The sequence below is a fragment of the Furipterus horrens genome, unplaced genomic scaffold (assembly GCF_987537825.1).
Source record: "Furipterus horrens unplaced genomic scaffold, mFurHor1.1.pri manual_scaffold_1, whole genome shotgun sequence".
Classification (NCBI taxonomy): domain Eukaryota; kingdom Metazoa; phylum Chordata; class Mammalia; order Chiroptera; family Furipteridae; genus Furipterus; species Furipterus horrens.
The window spans coordinates 1,595,401-1,610,578 of NW_028327171.1; the positions used below are offsets into that span (position 1 = coordinate 1,595,401).

At 63.6% G+C, this 15,178-nt stretch overlaps 2 protein-coding genes across 2 annotated transcripts in view; one reads left to right on the forward strand and one right to left on the reverse strand.

The window, feature by feature from the left end:
* The first annotated feature begins 2,620 nt into the window (after positions 1-2,620).
* MRAP (melanocortin 2 receptor accessory protein) lies at positions 2,621-12,079 on the forward strand. Its single transcript, XM_090288713.1, has 3 exons — positions 2,621-2,775; positions 10,059-10,152; positions 11,567-12,079. Exons 1-3 carry the CDS (start codon positions 2,670-2,672, stop codon positions 11,913-11,915), a joined length of 549 nt encoding a protein of 182 aa, XP_090144839.1. The 5' UTR covers positions 2,621-2,669; the 3' UTR covers positions 11,916-12,079.
* Positions 12,080-12,761: 682 nt separating this feature from the next.
* Positions 12,762-15,178, reverse strand: part of URB1 (URB1 ribosome biogenesis factor) — a 50,712-nt gene continuing 48,295 nt past the window's right edge. The window contains exons 39-40 of the mRNA XM_090271413.1: positions 14,298-14,903; positions 12,762-13,462 (exon numbers count right to left, since the gene is read on the reverse strand). Coding sequence (XP_090127539.1) covers positions 13,248-13,462; positions 14,298-14,903 — 821 coding nt within the window. The 3' untranslated portion in view covers positions 12,762-13,247. The remainder of the gene's footprint in view (positions 13,463-14,297; positions 14,904-15,178) is intronic.

Sequence of the window (15,178 nt, forward strand, 5' to 3'; positions counted from 1 at the left end):
GTTCTCTGTTTAAAAGGAGAGCAGCTGATAAGGGAAGAAGCAGAGACGGAATGAAAAGTCACCCTTTCCAGGAAGCCGAGGGTTCCCGCAGTGACCACCCCTGGCTGCCAAGGTCGCGACCGTGGAGAAAACCCCCGTCCTGCGCCTCCTCCGGGAGGGACGCCACCCCGCTCCGCGGCAGTCTTGCCAAGGAGGCTGAGCCTGAATCTGATCGAGCCTCGCTTTCCAGGAGGCGCAGGGCGTGGGGAGAACGACTAACAGCTGCCAGGCTCCCCGGGGCAAATGACCCGTCTTCCCAAAAAGAAACCACAAGTTCAAAACGTAAAGGAATAGGAAGCAGAGAAGACCCACGCATTGAACAGAACTTCAGGGCCATGGCAACCGGTTGCCACCCAGGCACCTTCTGTGGGTTTTGAGGTGGGGACACGAGCCTGGGTGACCTGGATGGGTTCTGTGTGACCACAATAACTTTGTAAGAGGCAGAAGGGGAGACCCGGCTGCAGAAGGTCAAGGACAACTGAATAGGGGTGGGGGGCGGGGGACGCTGGATGGGGAGCCCAGGAGTGAGGGGCCTCCTGGAGCTGGAACAGGCAGGCAGCTGACCCCTCCTGCGCCTGACCCACGACCCCCCGGGGCCGCAGCACCCGACGTGGGTCCCACCAGCCCCATGCACCCTCCTGACTTCTAGGGCACCGAGGTGACCGTCGGTGTCGCTTTAAGCCACGGGGCTGCAGTGGCGGCCGCGGCAGCACCCCACATCTGCAGACCCATGTACCGAGCTGAGCGCCGCCCCTGACGCCAGCGTGGGGAGACCCCCCTCACGCACCAGCACACCCAGGGCTGGCGGGTCGTGGCTCCCTCCGTGCCTGCCCGCCTCCCTCCTCCCCCCTGCGCTCAGTGTGGCCTCCAGGACAGCCCGCGGGCAGGCCCGTGCGGGACAGACAGCTGCACCCCCGCTCAGGGCTACAAATGGAAGCGGGAGGAGCAGCAGCACCTCCAGTCAAGGTCTCCGAGGTATTTGTTAACATAAATGCGTCACCGTGATCGCGGAGAGCTGACCTTCGTGGGACTATCAGCTCTTACTAATGTCAAAGGAGAATTTCTTTTTGTAATCTGTTTTTCTACCAGGGCACTTTCATGGGCATTTTAAAGTCAAGATTATTATTAGACCCATAAATTCATTCCAACAATTAGTACCTTGTCAGGTAGAAGTGAAAATTCCGAACAAATGGAATTAAATTATGTTCAATTGGAAAATGTAACAATGAAGGAAGGAGGGAAGGAGACAGGGAGGGAGGGGGGGAAGGGCGGGATGGGGAAGGTTAACCTCAGGCGTCCGCGCCAGGCCGGAGCAGGCGGCACTATCTCTGCGCGGGTCTGGGAAGGCTCCGGAGGAGATGAGATCTGAACCCTCCGCAGCACGGATGGGCCCTGTCCTGTGTACGGGGCCTGACCAGAGCCCAGAGGCGGCCTGCTCTCTGCCCGACTCCCTGAGCTGGGACAGGGACGTCCTCCCGCTGGCTCCCAGGCCTTCCCGCGTGCCCAGCCCCACACCCCACCCCGCTTCCCCCAGGTCTCCCACTTGCAGACACTGAACCACAGTCCCCTGAGCCACTCCTCACAACGACCCAGGAGGCCATCGCTTCCTTTCTAATCAGCTGGACCCCCTGGGGCTCGGGCCGTGGCCGTGGGAGGCGTGAGGCACGGTGGCTGCAGTGCGGGCTCCGGGGGAGAGGCCCGGTGGTCCCGGCGGGCTGTCTGCACTGCCAGTGCCCAGCCTTACTCCGGCCGTGCAGACCTGACCAGGGAAGGTAGGGAGTTGGTGAATTGGAGGGAGAGGCCCCAGAATTCTGTGTCCTTGGACTTTCTGGCTCTCAAGGGCTAACTTCCAGGGCTCCTCCCACACGCGGTTCTGCTCGGTTCAGATATTTGCCACGTTCCTCTTGCCGGTGTCTGGGGCTCAGAGAAGCCAGGGTGCGACTTGAGACAGGCCCCGGAGACCCCGGGGGTCCATGTCACGCAGGCCTCCGCCCAGACCTGGCTCTGCCGTGGGCCCTTTCCCAGCAGCCCCGTCCATCCTGGTGGGACCTTGGCTCCCTGAGCCTGGCGCTGGCCGGTGGGCTCCTGGGGGCTTAGGTAAACACTGGGGACACTCCACAGAGAGCGTCCTTTGGTTTCGTTAACTGGATCCGTGTGCATGAGAGAGGCTGCCGCTCAGACCCCGAATCCGAGCCCATGATTGGCAGCTCGCTGAGCGGCCCCCGACACCGTCTTATTCTGGGCCAAGGGCACCGCTAGGCCTGCTTCGGTATGATTAACGTTTTACATATTTAAGACAAAAAAAAAGGGGGGGGTGTCCTTTCCAGCCTTACCAGCCTCATCCTGCTTCTGAGGGGCCTGGGAGTCTGCTGTCCTAGCGAGGGGCACCCTCGGCCGCGGCCCCGGCTCCAGCCTTGCGGCGAGCGCTGTTTGTGTTGGAGTCGGACCAAGGGGGGCAGAGGGGGCCGGGCGCGTGCTGGGCGGGGCAGGCGCAGCCCCTGGCCTCTCTCCAGCCAATGGCTCTGGCCGGGGGCCGCCCTGGGCAGGGCGACACAGACACTTGGGTGACTTCACAGAAGTCGGAGGGGCAGCGTCCTCGGGGACTCGCAGTGGCTCCGGGCGCCGCCGACATGACCAACAGCAGCAGCGCCTCGGCCGCGGCCGATGGCTACGAGTACTACCTGGGCTACCTGGACCCCCTCGCTGTGGACGAGCAGGAGCTGAGGGCCCACAAACGTGAGTCCCGGGCGAGCGGGCCGGCGGCAGGGCAGCGGCTGGCCAACGGCGCCCCCCTTCCCTGACCCGCCGGGCAGCGTCCCACGCCAGCCGGAGCCTGACCCTGCGCGCAGGGGCGTGCGAGAACGGGGAGGGGGCACCTGCTGCCTCCTGTGAGAAGCTTGGGGCTCCTCCTAAGCAACGAAGACCCTCGGGGGGCAGAAGCGCGTTTAAGGCCGATGTCCCGATAGAACCTCATCTGTCTGGGGCTCCGGCACCGAGGTGAATTTCTTCCCGTTGTCGAGGCCGGGCTTTCTGTGGTCTGTGCAGACTTGGGGGCAGGGGGGCGTTACTGTGTCTGTCCCCTGAGATGTGTGACCTCGTCATTTCTGTTACGTCACCCGCGGACGTTTAGCCTCCCTGGTCTCAGGAAGGACAGCAGAGCGAGTCCCCTTTTGCTCCCCTCCCTCCCAGCCTTTATCTCGTGGGTAACCTGGGACCTGGCCAGCAGTCCCCTCTGCTATTCCCGCTGCTCAGTCAGGACAGCTCGCCAGCCATCCCGGGGCAACCAGTGAGCATGAGAAACAGAGCAAACGCCTCGGCGCCGGGCCCTGTCCTCTGCTGTCTCCCAGTCTCGGGCTCCGCGGGTGTTTCTGTCCAGGAGCAAATGCCGTCAGTCCCCAGAGGAGCGGGGGGCTTTTCCCAGGAAGGGAAAGGCACTCTGGCACCACCAGCTCAAATCAGAAGCCGCCGGGCGTCCACAGGTCACGGCAGAGCAAGCGGGGAGCCGTCCGGGCTGCCTTGTTGGAAGGGTTCCTGGCGCCCGTTCCACTCACGACTTCCAGGTCCCAGGGGTGGGCGCCGGCCGTGTGCGCTAAGGACGGGCTGGGTCCCAGCACCCCCTGAGGCTTTCGGGGGTTCCGCAGGTCTGGGTGTGCTCTGGGAGGCGAGGTGTATATAATGGGGAACAAGGCCGGTTTCGCACACACGCTCACAACCAGGAGACGTACGGTGAGGAGGCGGCCGGGCAGGAGCAAGCGCCCACTTCTCTGTCCCCTCCACGCTCAGAACTGCAGGACACACACCGACCCGGATGAAGGTGGGCTTGCACTGGGGGAGCCTTCGTCCAATGAGCGCAAACGAAGCTCCCGGTCCGCTCCAGACACTCGCAGCCCCGGTGAACCCACCACACGGCTCCGTCCCCGTCTGGCCGCCCAGCTCCTCCCGCTGCTTTGGGTCGGATCTTAGAACCCCAGCATCTCAGCCTCTGGCCTCCCTGACCCACCGACGACTTCCGTTTCCGGGAGAAGCGGCCGCTGTTCTCTAGGTCGGGGGTGAGGTTTGAGACAATGTCCTTCTCTGAACATTGAGTACAGTTGGGGGTGACCTTGCAAACAGGGCCAAGTAACACCCAGCTTCCCAGTCTCCCAGATCCAGTAAAGTGGGGAGACTCGCCAGAGAGGCCAGTCACCCCTCTCCCCCCCAAACCCTAGGTGTTGGGGGCTTCTGACACCCACAGGGAGGGGCCAGTCTCTGGGTCCCCCCTCTGAAGAGTGGGCACCTATGGGTGTTTTGATAGAAATGACGCAAGCGCGACGTTTCAGGGGACGGACAAAAGAACCCTCTTCGCAGTCTGCACGCAGGCCGTGAAGAACGTGACGTCTGTGATCTGGAGAAGCTCCCCCGTCGCACTGGAATCCCGAACACATAGACTTAACACTGTCAGGAAACCCGTCGTAAAGGGGCGCTCAGTTTCAAAGGTGCCCCAGTTTCTTAGGAATTCATTTCAAATTCATCGTCAGGTTCTGTCACATCCTGGCCGATGTGACACCCACAGGGGCAGACGGGCGCCTCTGCCTCCTTCGTTCCCCTCGCTGTCCCGGTGTCCCAGGCGTCGCGTCTTCTCTGCATTTAGTTTCTGTTTCCTCTGGAAAAACGTGTGGGGTTAGACAGCGCCTCGGACTCCACTGCGGCGGGGAGCGGGCCTGCGCCCCCTTCCCGTGGCCCCGGCGCCCCTCCCCCGCACTCTGTCCTCACCGACGGCACCAGGCTCGCTCCCCTGTGCACCGGACGCCCCTCCACAAAGGCCCTCCCGGCGGCCGCACGGTGTCCTAGAAGCCCGCTGACCGGAGGCCCGGTGTCCAGAGGCGCCGTCGCGAGCAGTGGCCTCGGGGGCAGAAGCCCCTCCTCCACGGCCGAGTGCCAGCCACGAGGTCTTGCCTACGCTTGTCCTCAGTATTTCAACTCAGACAAGTTTACTCGAAAAAGAAAACAGCATGGAAGTCCCCAGCGTCCCCACCCTGGGCCCCGTTGCCGCGGGACCCCTTCTGGTCTGTGCTGATCGGCGTCACCGTCGGGCGCTCTGGGCGGTGCCGCGTGGGGCTGCGTGGGTGGGGTCAGGAGAGGGAGAGGCTGGGTGGGGGATGGACAGAGGTCACGGGACGAGAACAGGTGACCTTTGCCGAGAAGCGCGCCCTCCTCCGCCGTCGGGCCCCTGGGTTGGCCCCTCCCCAGTCAAACCATTCAGGAGGCATCACACCCCGGTTCCGCGCGCAGCGGGCGCACGGAGGGCAGAGACGCAGCGGACGGCCCGGGGGCTGGGGCGCGTGAGGGCTGGGACGAGGCCGGCCGGGTTCTGCTCTGGTGCCCCGAGTAGAGGAGACAAAATAGAAAGAAAAACGTGTCAGCGAGCGGGAAGGGTCTGCGATTTCTGTGCTCGCGCCCGCCCGGAAGTCAGTCCTCGCGGCCGGGCAGCACGCTGGGGACGCTGGGGACGCGGGGGCTCCCGCTGCTCCACGGAGGGAGCGCAGGGCCGAGCGGGGGCTGCGGGCTGCCCTCCCCCAGGCGGCCTGAAGGCCTGAAGGCTGGCAGGACTTTGTTACAGAACCGCGACCGGGACTTTCACCCTGGGAGTGGCCCACGTGGCTTGTTTCCCAGGAAGGTTAAGGACCTCCCCCCAGCGCTGGGGAAAAGGCAGCCAGTGCGACTCTGTCCCTGAACGGACAGAGCGGCTGCTGCTGGACCGTTGTCTGCCCCCTGCAGAGGCCAAGCTGGGGGCAAACCGGCCGTGCCCGTCTTACAGCAGCAACGCAGCTCATGCTAAAGTGACGAGTCTCCGACCCTCGTCGGCGCTGCCTCGTGGGGAGCAGGGGCGCGGGCTGACTCCCCGGGAGGGGCGCCCAGCTAACCTGCAGCACCCTTCCCTCTCGGGTCAGTGCGTCTTCTCGAACGATGGGCTGGGAAGAACTGGCCACGGCCCCTTCTGCCTTCCATGGGCGGCTTGCCTCTGTCTGTCTGTCTGCCTGCCTCTCCAAGAGCTGCTGGAGGAAGCACAGGAACACACCACTGATAGATATTCTCCAAACACGGTGCAGAGGTTCAGTGGGAAGACTGAGCGGAGGCCTGTCCACCTCTCTCTCGCTCCGAGCGATCCACGCAGGTCATGACCTCAACCATGACCTCTAACTCTTCAGCTCGGGTCCGGCCTGCGGGCCAGGGCAGGGAAGGTCATTTTAAACAGCTGTGAGGATGCGTACGTGGAACAGAGTTCCCATCCAGGTAGCCCCCCGGGGAGGTGCTACACTCAAACAATTCTGCAACTGCTCAAAAACTTGGGACTCTTCTTTCGGACCCGACACTGTCGGTCACAGCACCTTCTGGGAACCACCCACGGTGATGTTTATCTTGTACATTATAAATACCTGCTGAGGGTGAATTTGCTTTTGGGAAATAGTGAAGGATCATGAAGAAACCAATCAGGTGAATGAAAGTGGCCAATCAATACGAACTGGGTGTCACAAGTCAACTATGACCCCATAAAGTAGCAAAATCGGTGTGTGTTTGAAAGTCATTCCAAGAGAAGAATTTACAAATGTTTATGAATGATTAAGTGTTTGATCAATATATGTATTTCAGGAGCGTGGATGTGATTCTATGGTAGAGAGAGGATGATTATTTTGATGCTCAGTATTCATTTGGATTTTTACGTTTTGGTACATTTGTTTAGAAAGGCAGCATCTTCCTACTGATTCAGTAAAGAAAACAGGCCGCCGCTAACAGGGTACTGGATGGAACATGAGCTGATTTCTCTCCCGTGTGAAAGGCCACTGGGCAGGCGCAGGGTTGGCTCCATGAAACACTCAGGAGCCAGCTTCCCTCAGTCCGTTGCTCTGCCATCCCTGGGACGTGCGGGAACGCGTCCCTTGTCCTCCCATCCCGAGCCAGGTTCTAGCACCACAACCACGTTCCAGGCAGAACATGTGGTAAGAGGAAAAGAAAAGACGTAAGGTACTGCAAGTCCCGCAGTCTCTGCAGAAAGACTCCAAGGAACTGTCCCGTAACAGGTCCCCTCACGTCTCCTTGGCCAGAACCGTGTCACATGGCCATACGTAGCTGCAAGGGAGGCTGGGAAGGGCAGTCTTTGTCCCAGGCAGCCCGTGCCCAGCTACGAGGGCTGACAGCTGTCCATCTGTGCCACCATTACTCACATCTTACATCTCCGTGAGCTCGAAGGACCCCGTGACGCACCCTCTTCACAGAAATAATGTAGTTCTATTTATAGATCACGTCACAACCATTACACAAGGAACTACACCATGTGCATTACACCCACATCTCATTTAACCTGTGTAATAGTCTATATGACACATACGACCCCCCTGTGTAACACGTGAGGAACCAGATCTATGGCTGCAACAATGCTGGGCTGTCTGAGACCCCAGGGCTAGGAAACGGTGGAGTCAGAATCCGAACCCAAAACCGTCCGCCCCTGGAGCCTCGGGCCTTAACCCCACTGTTAGTCCCCAAGGAGGGGACGTCTTGGAGTTAATCTGCTACTAGGACCTGGGACTCAGATGTGAGTACCTTCAGAGGAGTGTTAAAATCTGAGGTTCAGCATTCCTCACTGGACAAACTGAGGTGCCCGCTGTGAATGGGAAGTATCCTAATTCAATTAACTTGCTAATTCCAGGTTTGGATAAGAAACCCCCCAATGGGACATGCAGCCCAACCACCCCATCCAGAACCTTCCCTCCTCAACCCACTGTGGCGGCTTCATCCCCCTCCGTCCGCCAGCTGGGCCCTGGGAAGGGAGGAGGGAAGAAGGGGGGTGTGGGGAGGAAAGGGGGCGGGGAGGGTCCGGAGAGAGGAAGTTTCTGAGGCTGGACCGATCTCGTGATGTCGCTGCCGAGCCAGCCTGGCCTTCGCGTGGGAACCAGCCCAGAGTCTGACCGGCCGCTCCCCGCGCTGCGGAAGGGCAGCCCTTCCCGCGGACATAATGTTCTCTCTGAGCCCTGAGGCTGACCCTCCGCAGGAAGAGGAAGAGCCCCATTTTCTCAGCTGCCTCTTCCAGCGGAACCTGGTGGGAGAGAATGTAACACAGGAAACAGCCACGAGGGCCCTTTTGCTCAGACAGAATTCCAGTTTCACAGGACCCCAGGACAGTGTTCTGTGAAAGGTGTCTTAGTCCTGCTTGGTGTGGGGACAGTGACCCAGGGCAGGGGCTGAAGAGGGGAGGGGGGGGGGAGTTCCCAGCCACCAGGGCTTTGGAGCTGCTTCCTTGGAGGTGCTGACAGGGCCTGCCTGGGCGCCGGCCCTCAGTCCCTGCAGTGGTTTTATGGGGGAAAAGGAGTATTCTCGTCTGCAGGGACGGGACCCGCTCTACAGAGCCCGCCCACCCACGTCCTGCGAAGGTCACAGGCGCCCACCTTGGAGGGTCATAAATGCGCCCGACTCTGGGGGATGGGCCCCCCTGACGTGGGTGTGGAGATGGACGCGCAGGGAGCAGCACCCCCTCCCCCACCAGGAAAGTCGCGCGGGGGGGGGGCAGCGGAGGCCTCGCCCCCAGCCTGCACTGTCAGTTCGGCGCAGACAAACTCCCACCAGAATTCTCAAAGAGAGAGAGAGTCAGCGACGCCTTTGAAAGTCCTGCTTAGGCCAGATCTTACCAACCTCGTTCACATTTCCCAGGAGCCCAGAAGGTCCCCCAAACAGCTCCGTGCCCCGGGGGACCTCTGTGGGTGCCCCTGCTCGGGGACAGGAAGCGGAGGCTGCGATAGCCACCAGGCTGCAGCCTCTGACCGCCAGGCCGCAGATGCACCAGGAGGGGGTGGGGGCGGCGCCTTGTCCCCTTTCTTTGGACCCCGTGTGGGACACTAACTGTTAGGGTCTGGGGTCAACCCTTACACATCCTCAGTGAGCCCTCCCCCGTCCCGGGTCACAGAGAGCAGAGGTGACAGACACTCCGGACTCAGACACCGGGGACACACAGACGCCGACCACCCGCGCAGGCGGCGGCCGCCCCTTCCTTTGCTCCCACCTCACGGCATCTCCCCATCTGGGCACAGCGCACGGGAGGCGGGGCAGAGTCAGCCCCGGCTGGCGGCAGGAGGGGGCGTCTGGTGGCTCCGGGGTGCGCACGGCTGGCCCCTCTGGTGCCTGCCCTGGTAGGTGCTTAATAAATGCCTCTAGGTGCCCACGCATCAGTAGCCTCCCGCTGGGGCCCCGCGTGTCCCGGCCGGGGCATGGTGCCCTGGGCCCAGGAGTGTGTCGGGATGAGACGCGTGTGGACACTCATGGTGCATCCGGTGCTCTGAGCCACGCCACCCACCAGGGAGCCCTAGCAACGTGACGCACATTCCTGACCTGGGGCCCGGAGAACGGCACCCGAGACCTGCCAGGTCCCACCGGGCCCGGAGAGGCTCAGCGTGTTTCCTGGGCACCCCCTGCTCCGACAGCCTCTGGCCACACAAACGGCCACAGAGGTCACACAGATGTGCTTCTGCCCCGGCGGCCGCCCGCGGGAAGGACCAGGTCTCTCCGAGGCCCCTCCCCGAGGAGGCTGGTGGCGGCTCACGGCCACAGTGGGGAGGGAGCCTCTGCCCTGGGCACGCCCTCCTCCTCAGTCCCCAACTCCTGGGGTCTCCTGGGCTGCGCGAAGGCCCTGCAGCCCTCTGGGGGACAGACGTCACTGTCTCCCAAGCTGCCCCAGCCCCTTCTTCTCCCTCCCAAGGAAAAACGAAGGCGGGAGCCACCTTCTGAGCAGCGGTAGCAGCTCAAAGAAGTGCACCCACGGGGCGCCGCTAACTCCGAATCTGCATAAGAGTCTCCCCCTTTCACTGCTTCCCCTCAGCAGAGGACCCCTCTGGGCAAAGCCCCTTCCTGGGCCCGTTACTTCCCAGCGGCCACAGAGGATGCCAGGCGGGAGGCAGCTTTACTCCTGCGGCACCAGCCCTCCCCCTTCGCGCGCGGGGTGGGGGGTGTCTGTGGGACCCCCCGCCGCTGAGACACGCCCCTCCCTCCTGCAGACGCTGTCGCCCTCGCCTTCTGGGCGAGCCTGGCTGCCTTCGTGCTGCTCCTGTTCCTGGTCTCCGTGTCCTGCTCGGGCTCCCCGCCGGCGCGGTAAGCAAGGCGGGTGGGCGCGTGGGGGCTCACGTGGCACCACTACCATGTGCGTGGGCCGTGAGCACGTGGCGCTGAGGGAGAAGCCGGACGCACGAGGCCGGGCCGCACGGGTCTCCTGGTGGGCAGATCCCCGGGGGCAGAGGGAAGCCCGGCTGTTGCTCCTGGGCGTCCCCTTTCGGGGATGAGGAGCGCGCTCTAACAGAGCTCGCGGCGATGCTGCGCAGCCCCGTGGACGCGGGAGCGCACCGCTTTTGCCTTGGGGGGGGGGGTGAGTGTCAGCATGTGTGACATACATCCCCGCTCAGCTGCTACACAGCGGAGCCCAAACCACCCTGTGTGCCAGGGAGGGCCCACTGCGGGCCTCAGCGACTCTCCTGCGCCAGACCATGGACCCGCCCGCTGCCGCCCCTTCTGGCCTCGCCTGTGCCCCGCACCCCTGGCTGCTGCCGCCCCTCTCCCTGCAGCGCTGCTGCCGGGGCCAGGGCTGGGCCACTGCCTGTCCAGGGCTGCTGCCTGAGGGCTGGCGGAGAGCTGGGGCCGGGAGGGCGCGGGGCCGGGTGGCACGTGGCCCGGGAGCCTCGGGGAGTGGGCACCTGGGTCCGCACAGTGGGTTCGCAGAGCGGGGCTGGCAGTGGCGGCGGGGGAGCTGTGAAGCCCGAGGGCCTGTGGTCTGACGCACTCAGACCCACCCCTCCCCTTCCCGCCTGCCCTCCCTGGGCCCCACCTCAAGTCCTGTGGTCACGCGTGGGAGGCAGGGACCCCCAGCTGAGTTATGAAGAAACCCATCCTTTTCCTTCGGTTTTTAGAACTCACGCTGAATTTAAGCAATTCTTACCATCAAGAGATACCCGGGAGTTAACTGATGAAGTCACCCGTGGCGAACCCTGTGCAGGACAGGACACGAGGACTGTCAGGGCCCTGCAGCGGGGGGCTCCCCGGGCAGTGGGCACACAGGCGGCCACACGGAGGGGCCTGCGCGTCCCCGGGGCTACATCCACCCTGATGGGTCGGGTTCACGAGGGACAGCGCCGCCCGGCTGAGCAGACCACGCACCAGGCGTGAAAGGCTCAGAACCGGGCTGTGTCCCCAGTAAGGCTCAGGAAGGGGACCCCGAAGTGCTCCCCGACCAGCTGCTCTTCTGTGCTGGCGTCTTCTGAGAGGACGGCTCTGGTCCCCGGGGCCCCTCTGGCCCTCTCTGGGCCACCATCGAGCACTTCCTCTTTTCTTCCCCGTCCCACGCGGCAGTGGCCTCCGTGGGCTGGCGGGCCCTCACGGGGTCTGCTCCCTTGCGGGGGTGCTCACGCTGTTGGCACGTTCTCTACGGGTTCAGACAGGCCGGGGGTGGGGGGGGTGGACGCAAAGCCCCCAGGGGACTGTCTCCGGCTAGCCTTGATTTCTCCTCTGTCCACAGGAACCCCACCCAGCAGCACCCCACCTGCCCCTGGGGTCTCCGCCTCGCCCTCCTCTGCGTCCGGAGGCGCCTACTGCTCCACAGGACCCCCCAGGGGACCCCGCAGGCCCCGCCAAGCTCCACCAGGGAGCCAGAGCAGCTGCAGGACGGCCCACCCCCCTTGTCCCCCACCACCCCTCAGGCCTACCCTGCTCTCCTGTGGGAACGGGCCCCTGGTGGGGACCCCACAGCAGCCATCAGCCACGGGCCCAGCTGGCCGCCCCCTGGAGACAGAACTGACGCGGGCAAACCACGTCCACTGCCGAGTGACCCGGTGACTCCCACTGAGCTGGACACACGCCCCTCCTGAAAGTCGCTGCAGGTCGCGGGAAGGGCAGCCTCGTCCGGAGCAGCCGCACACGCGTGTGACCCGCACACACGCGAGGCCGTTCCAGCTGCTCCCTGCTCACGCGCGGCCTGTGCCCACTCGGGGAGGGGGGACGCAACACGTAAATAAAGATTTTAGAAGCCCTGCTCCAGCGTCAGCACTTCCTGCTGCAACGCTGTGCTGGCCTGGGGTCCGAGCGGCCGGGCGGGGCCTCGCCATGTGGGGGGGTCAGCAGGTGAGAAGGGAAGTCGGGGGGCGCCGAGCTCCCGAGGCGCAAAGAGGACGAGAGGAACACGTGTCCCTTCCAGTTCGAACCCACACGCAGGACTCTGACTTCAGAATATCCTCAAAGGCCACCATTGCAGGTGTTTTGTGGGGACGGGCGAGGGCAGGCGGCTGTGCCTGCCGGCCGACGACGCGCCTACTGTGGCTCAGGGGACAGACGCAGGTGAGCACCACTCCAGTCCCAGTGAAAACTCCCGTTACGACCAAGGCAGGAGTCTCGCGAGCACTGGAGGTCTGACCAAGCGCAGACCCTGGAGCGGACACCCGCCCCTCAGGGGTGAGCCGTCCCGGGTGACGGGCAGGGGCCTCGGTGACCTGTGCTGACGGCCGAGCGGCCTGGGGGCTGGGTGTGTGGGGGCTGCGTGGGGACACGGAGCTCTGAACGAACAGGCTAGAACACCACACATGGAGCCCGTCACATGTCACATTCCCTGTCAGCTGCGACACCAACGAACATAGGAACCTTACACGTCGGAGCCGCCTCTAAAACGCCCGTCTCTGCGGAACAGAGACAGCCTGTCAGCATCAAGTAAGCAAAACAAATTAACAAAATAGACCTTTATTCCCAAGGTTCAAAGTCTCTTTGAAACACACAAAAAAAATACAGGCCAGCTTTGTAAGCAGGTCAACTTTATCCTTTGAGGATTTGATATAACTTTTTACTTAATAAAATCGTTAAGAAACTCTGGCAGGGGTTTGTTTAAAAAACTTATACAAAACTTTGTACTACTTCGGACAGAAAGACAACCCGGGACATCTCTGTTCCTGCTCCTCCCTCTGACGCTTGTTGGGACGTCCGAGCCTGGACACTGGGGCAGGGGTCCCTCCCACGCTCACTCTGAGGTGGTTTCCGCTGAGGAGGGACGAACCCCAGAGAGGAAGGGCCCACAGCCACCGGGATGCCGACCGCGGGCACAGTCCCTCGAGCTTGTTTATTGGTCAGATAAAGCCAACTTTTCTCATCAGGAGACGGAGCCAGTACACAAACCTGTCACCCGCACGCCGTGCATGGAGAACAACTCAGAACTTCTAGAACCTGCCAGAAGTGCCCGCCGACAGGGCGTCCCCCGTCGGGACCAGGGTGGCGATGTCCTCGCAGAGCCTGACGATGGCCTCCTGGTCCCCGCTTGGCGCCCCCCCTGCGGCGTCACAGACCATCTGGGCGTGGGCGAGGAGGGTGTCCGGCTGCGGGGACCCCAGCCAGACGTCCTTGATGTACAGAGACAGCAGGAAGGTCGCGGACGCTGAGGGAAGGTGACAACAGGGTGGTCAGGACGCAGGCCTACTTGGCAGGAGCCGCTTCCGCCCCACACGGGGACAGGGTGTTGCTAAGCACCCCACGAACTGTGCACACCCCTGCGGCCACTGAGGCGCGCAAGCGGGTGAGAGGTGAGGTTTGCCTTTGCTTAGCTCTTGCTTGTTCTTGTTCACTGAAAACATCTACCCTTTCATTTGACGACGGGGAGAAAGCTGCTACGAGCCACGTCTTTCTCGGTCGGACCGCCCGCGCCAGGACCCACACGGGGGCTCGAGGAGAGCGCTGCGGTCCCCCTGGGCCCCCTGCGCAGCGCAGTGCGGCAGGAAGAGGGCGTCTGCCAGGTGGAGCCGGAGGAGGGGACAGTCACCCAGCTGCCGGCTGAGTTCACCTGCCGGCTGCCCCCACACTCCCCAAGTCCCAGTGGGAGGGACCAGCCCCCGGGGGAGGCCACGGGCAGGTGGCCACATGTCCCCGGGTTCTCTTTCAGGCTCCTAAGCCCTGGCCATCGTGCACTCACACAGCCACCTGCTGTACACCACGCATGGAAACTGGGTGTATCTGTGCATGGGTGCCCATGTGCACACACGTGCATACATGTGTGCGTCTGGCCACCATGTGAAATGGGATTTTCCGTCTGGGAAATGGTGGGCACTCAGGGAAGCCACTGGCCTGCAGGGAGGGATGGTCCCAGGCAGGACGTGAGGCTCTGGGGCGAAGACCGCTGGCCTCCACGGGGAAATGACCGTCACTAAGGCCTCACCTGCGAGTGTGCTGCAGGGCCGCTCCCCACCCCCGCCCGCCTGACCCAGGAGCTACGTCACCTCGTGTGGCTTCCTCCTTGTCGTCCAGGGCAGACAGGCGGAGGGTCTCGAGCACCGGGGGGAGGGGCATGTCCGCGGGGCCCGAGGCCGCCAGCTGCAGCATGACCGAGGTGAGCTGGCGGGCCACACTGCGCTCGGGGCTCTCCTGCCCGTCCGCGCCGCCGAGCTGGCCGCACAGCCGGAACACGCTGCCCTTCACCGCGCGGTCCCTAAGCAGGTTGGCCACGACCAGCGGCTGCGGCACCACGTGGTCCTGAAGCCAGCCAAGGAGCCGCACGGCCTCGGCCCCGCCGGGTGGGTGCTCAGCTGCCGCCTGCAGCACCCAGCGGACCACCAGGGAGGCGACGGCGGCCGCGGGGCCCGTGCCCTCGCTCTGGGGGGTGGCCCGGTCCCCAGGTTCCTGAGTGCGTTCAGGGCCAGGGAACACTGGCCCCCAGTAGGTCAGGATGGACCTCAGGTGGCCCTTGCATGTGTCCAAGCAGGACGCCTGCAGCTCCGGGTCGGCCGCCTCTGTGGCCTCGGCCGCCTCCCCTGGCTGCCCCTTCTGGCCCCGGGGGCCTCTGGCTCGGGCGGGCGCGACAGGCTTGCCCTTGTCCTTGAGCATTTCTGTTCAACAAAGAGAAGATGGGGTGAGGGTGTGCCCCCCAGACGGGCGGCGGGCACGTGGTGGAGGGGGCGGAGGAGGCACCCACAGGCACAGAGTGGTCAGCTCCGCCCCACAGGCCATGCTGCCCCGACCGCAAGACGGCCGGCACGTGGTGTCGGGCTGGGGGTGTCGCTACAGGGACAGGCAGGCGCCCCGACGGGGTAGAGTGGGCCGCAAAGCCAGCCTCCCTGGGCCCCCCCAGGTGACAGCCTCGCCCACCACAGGGAGGCTGCCC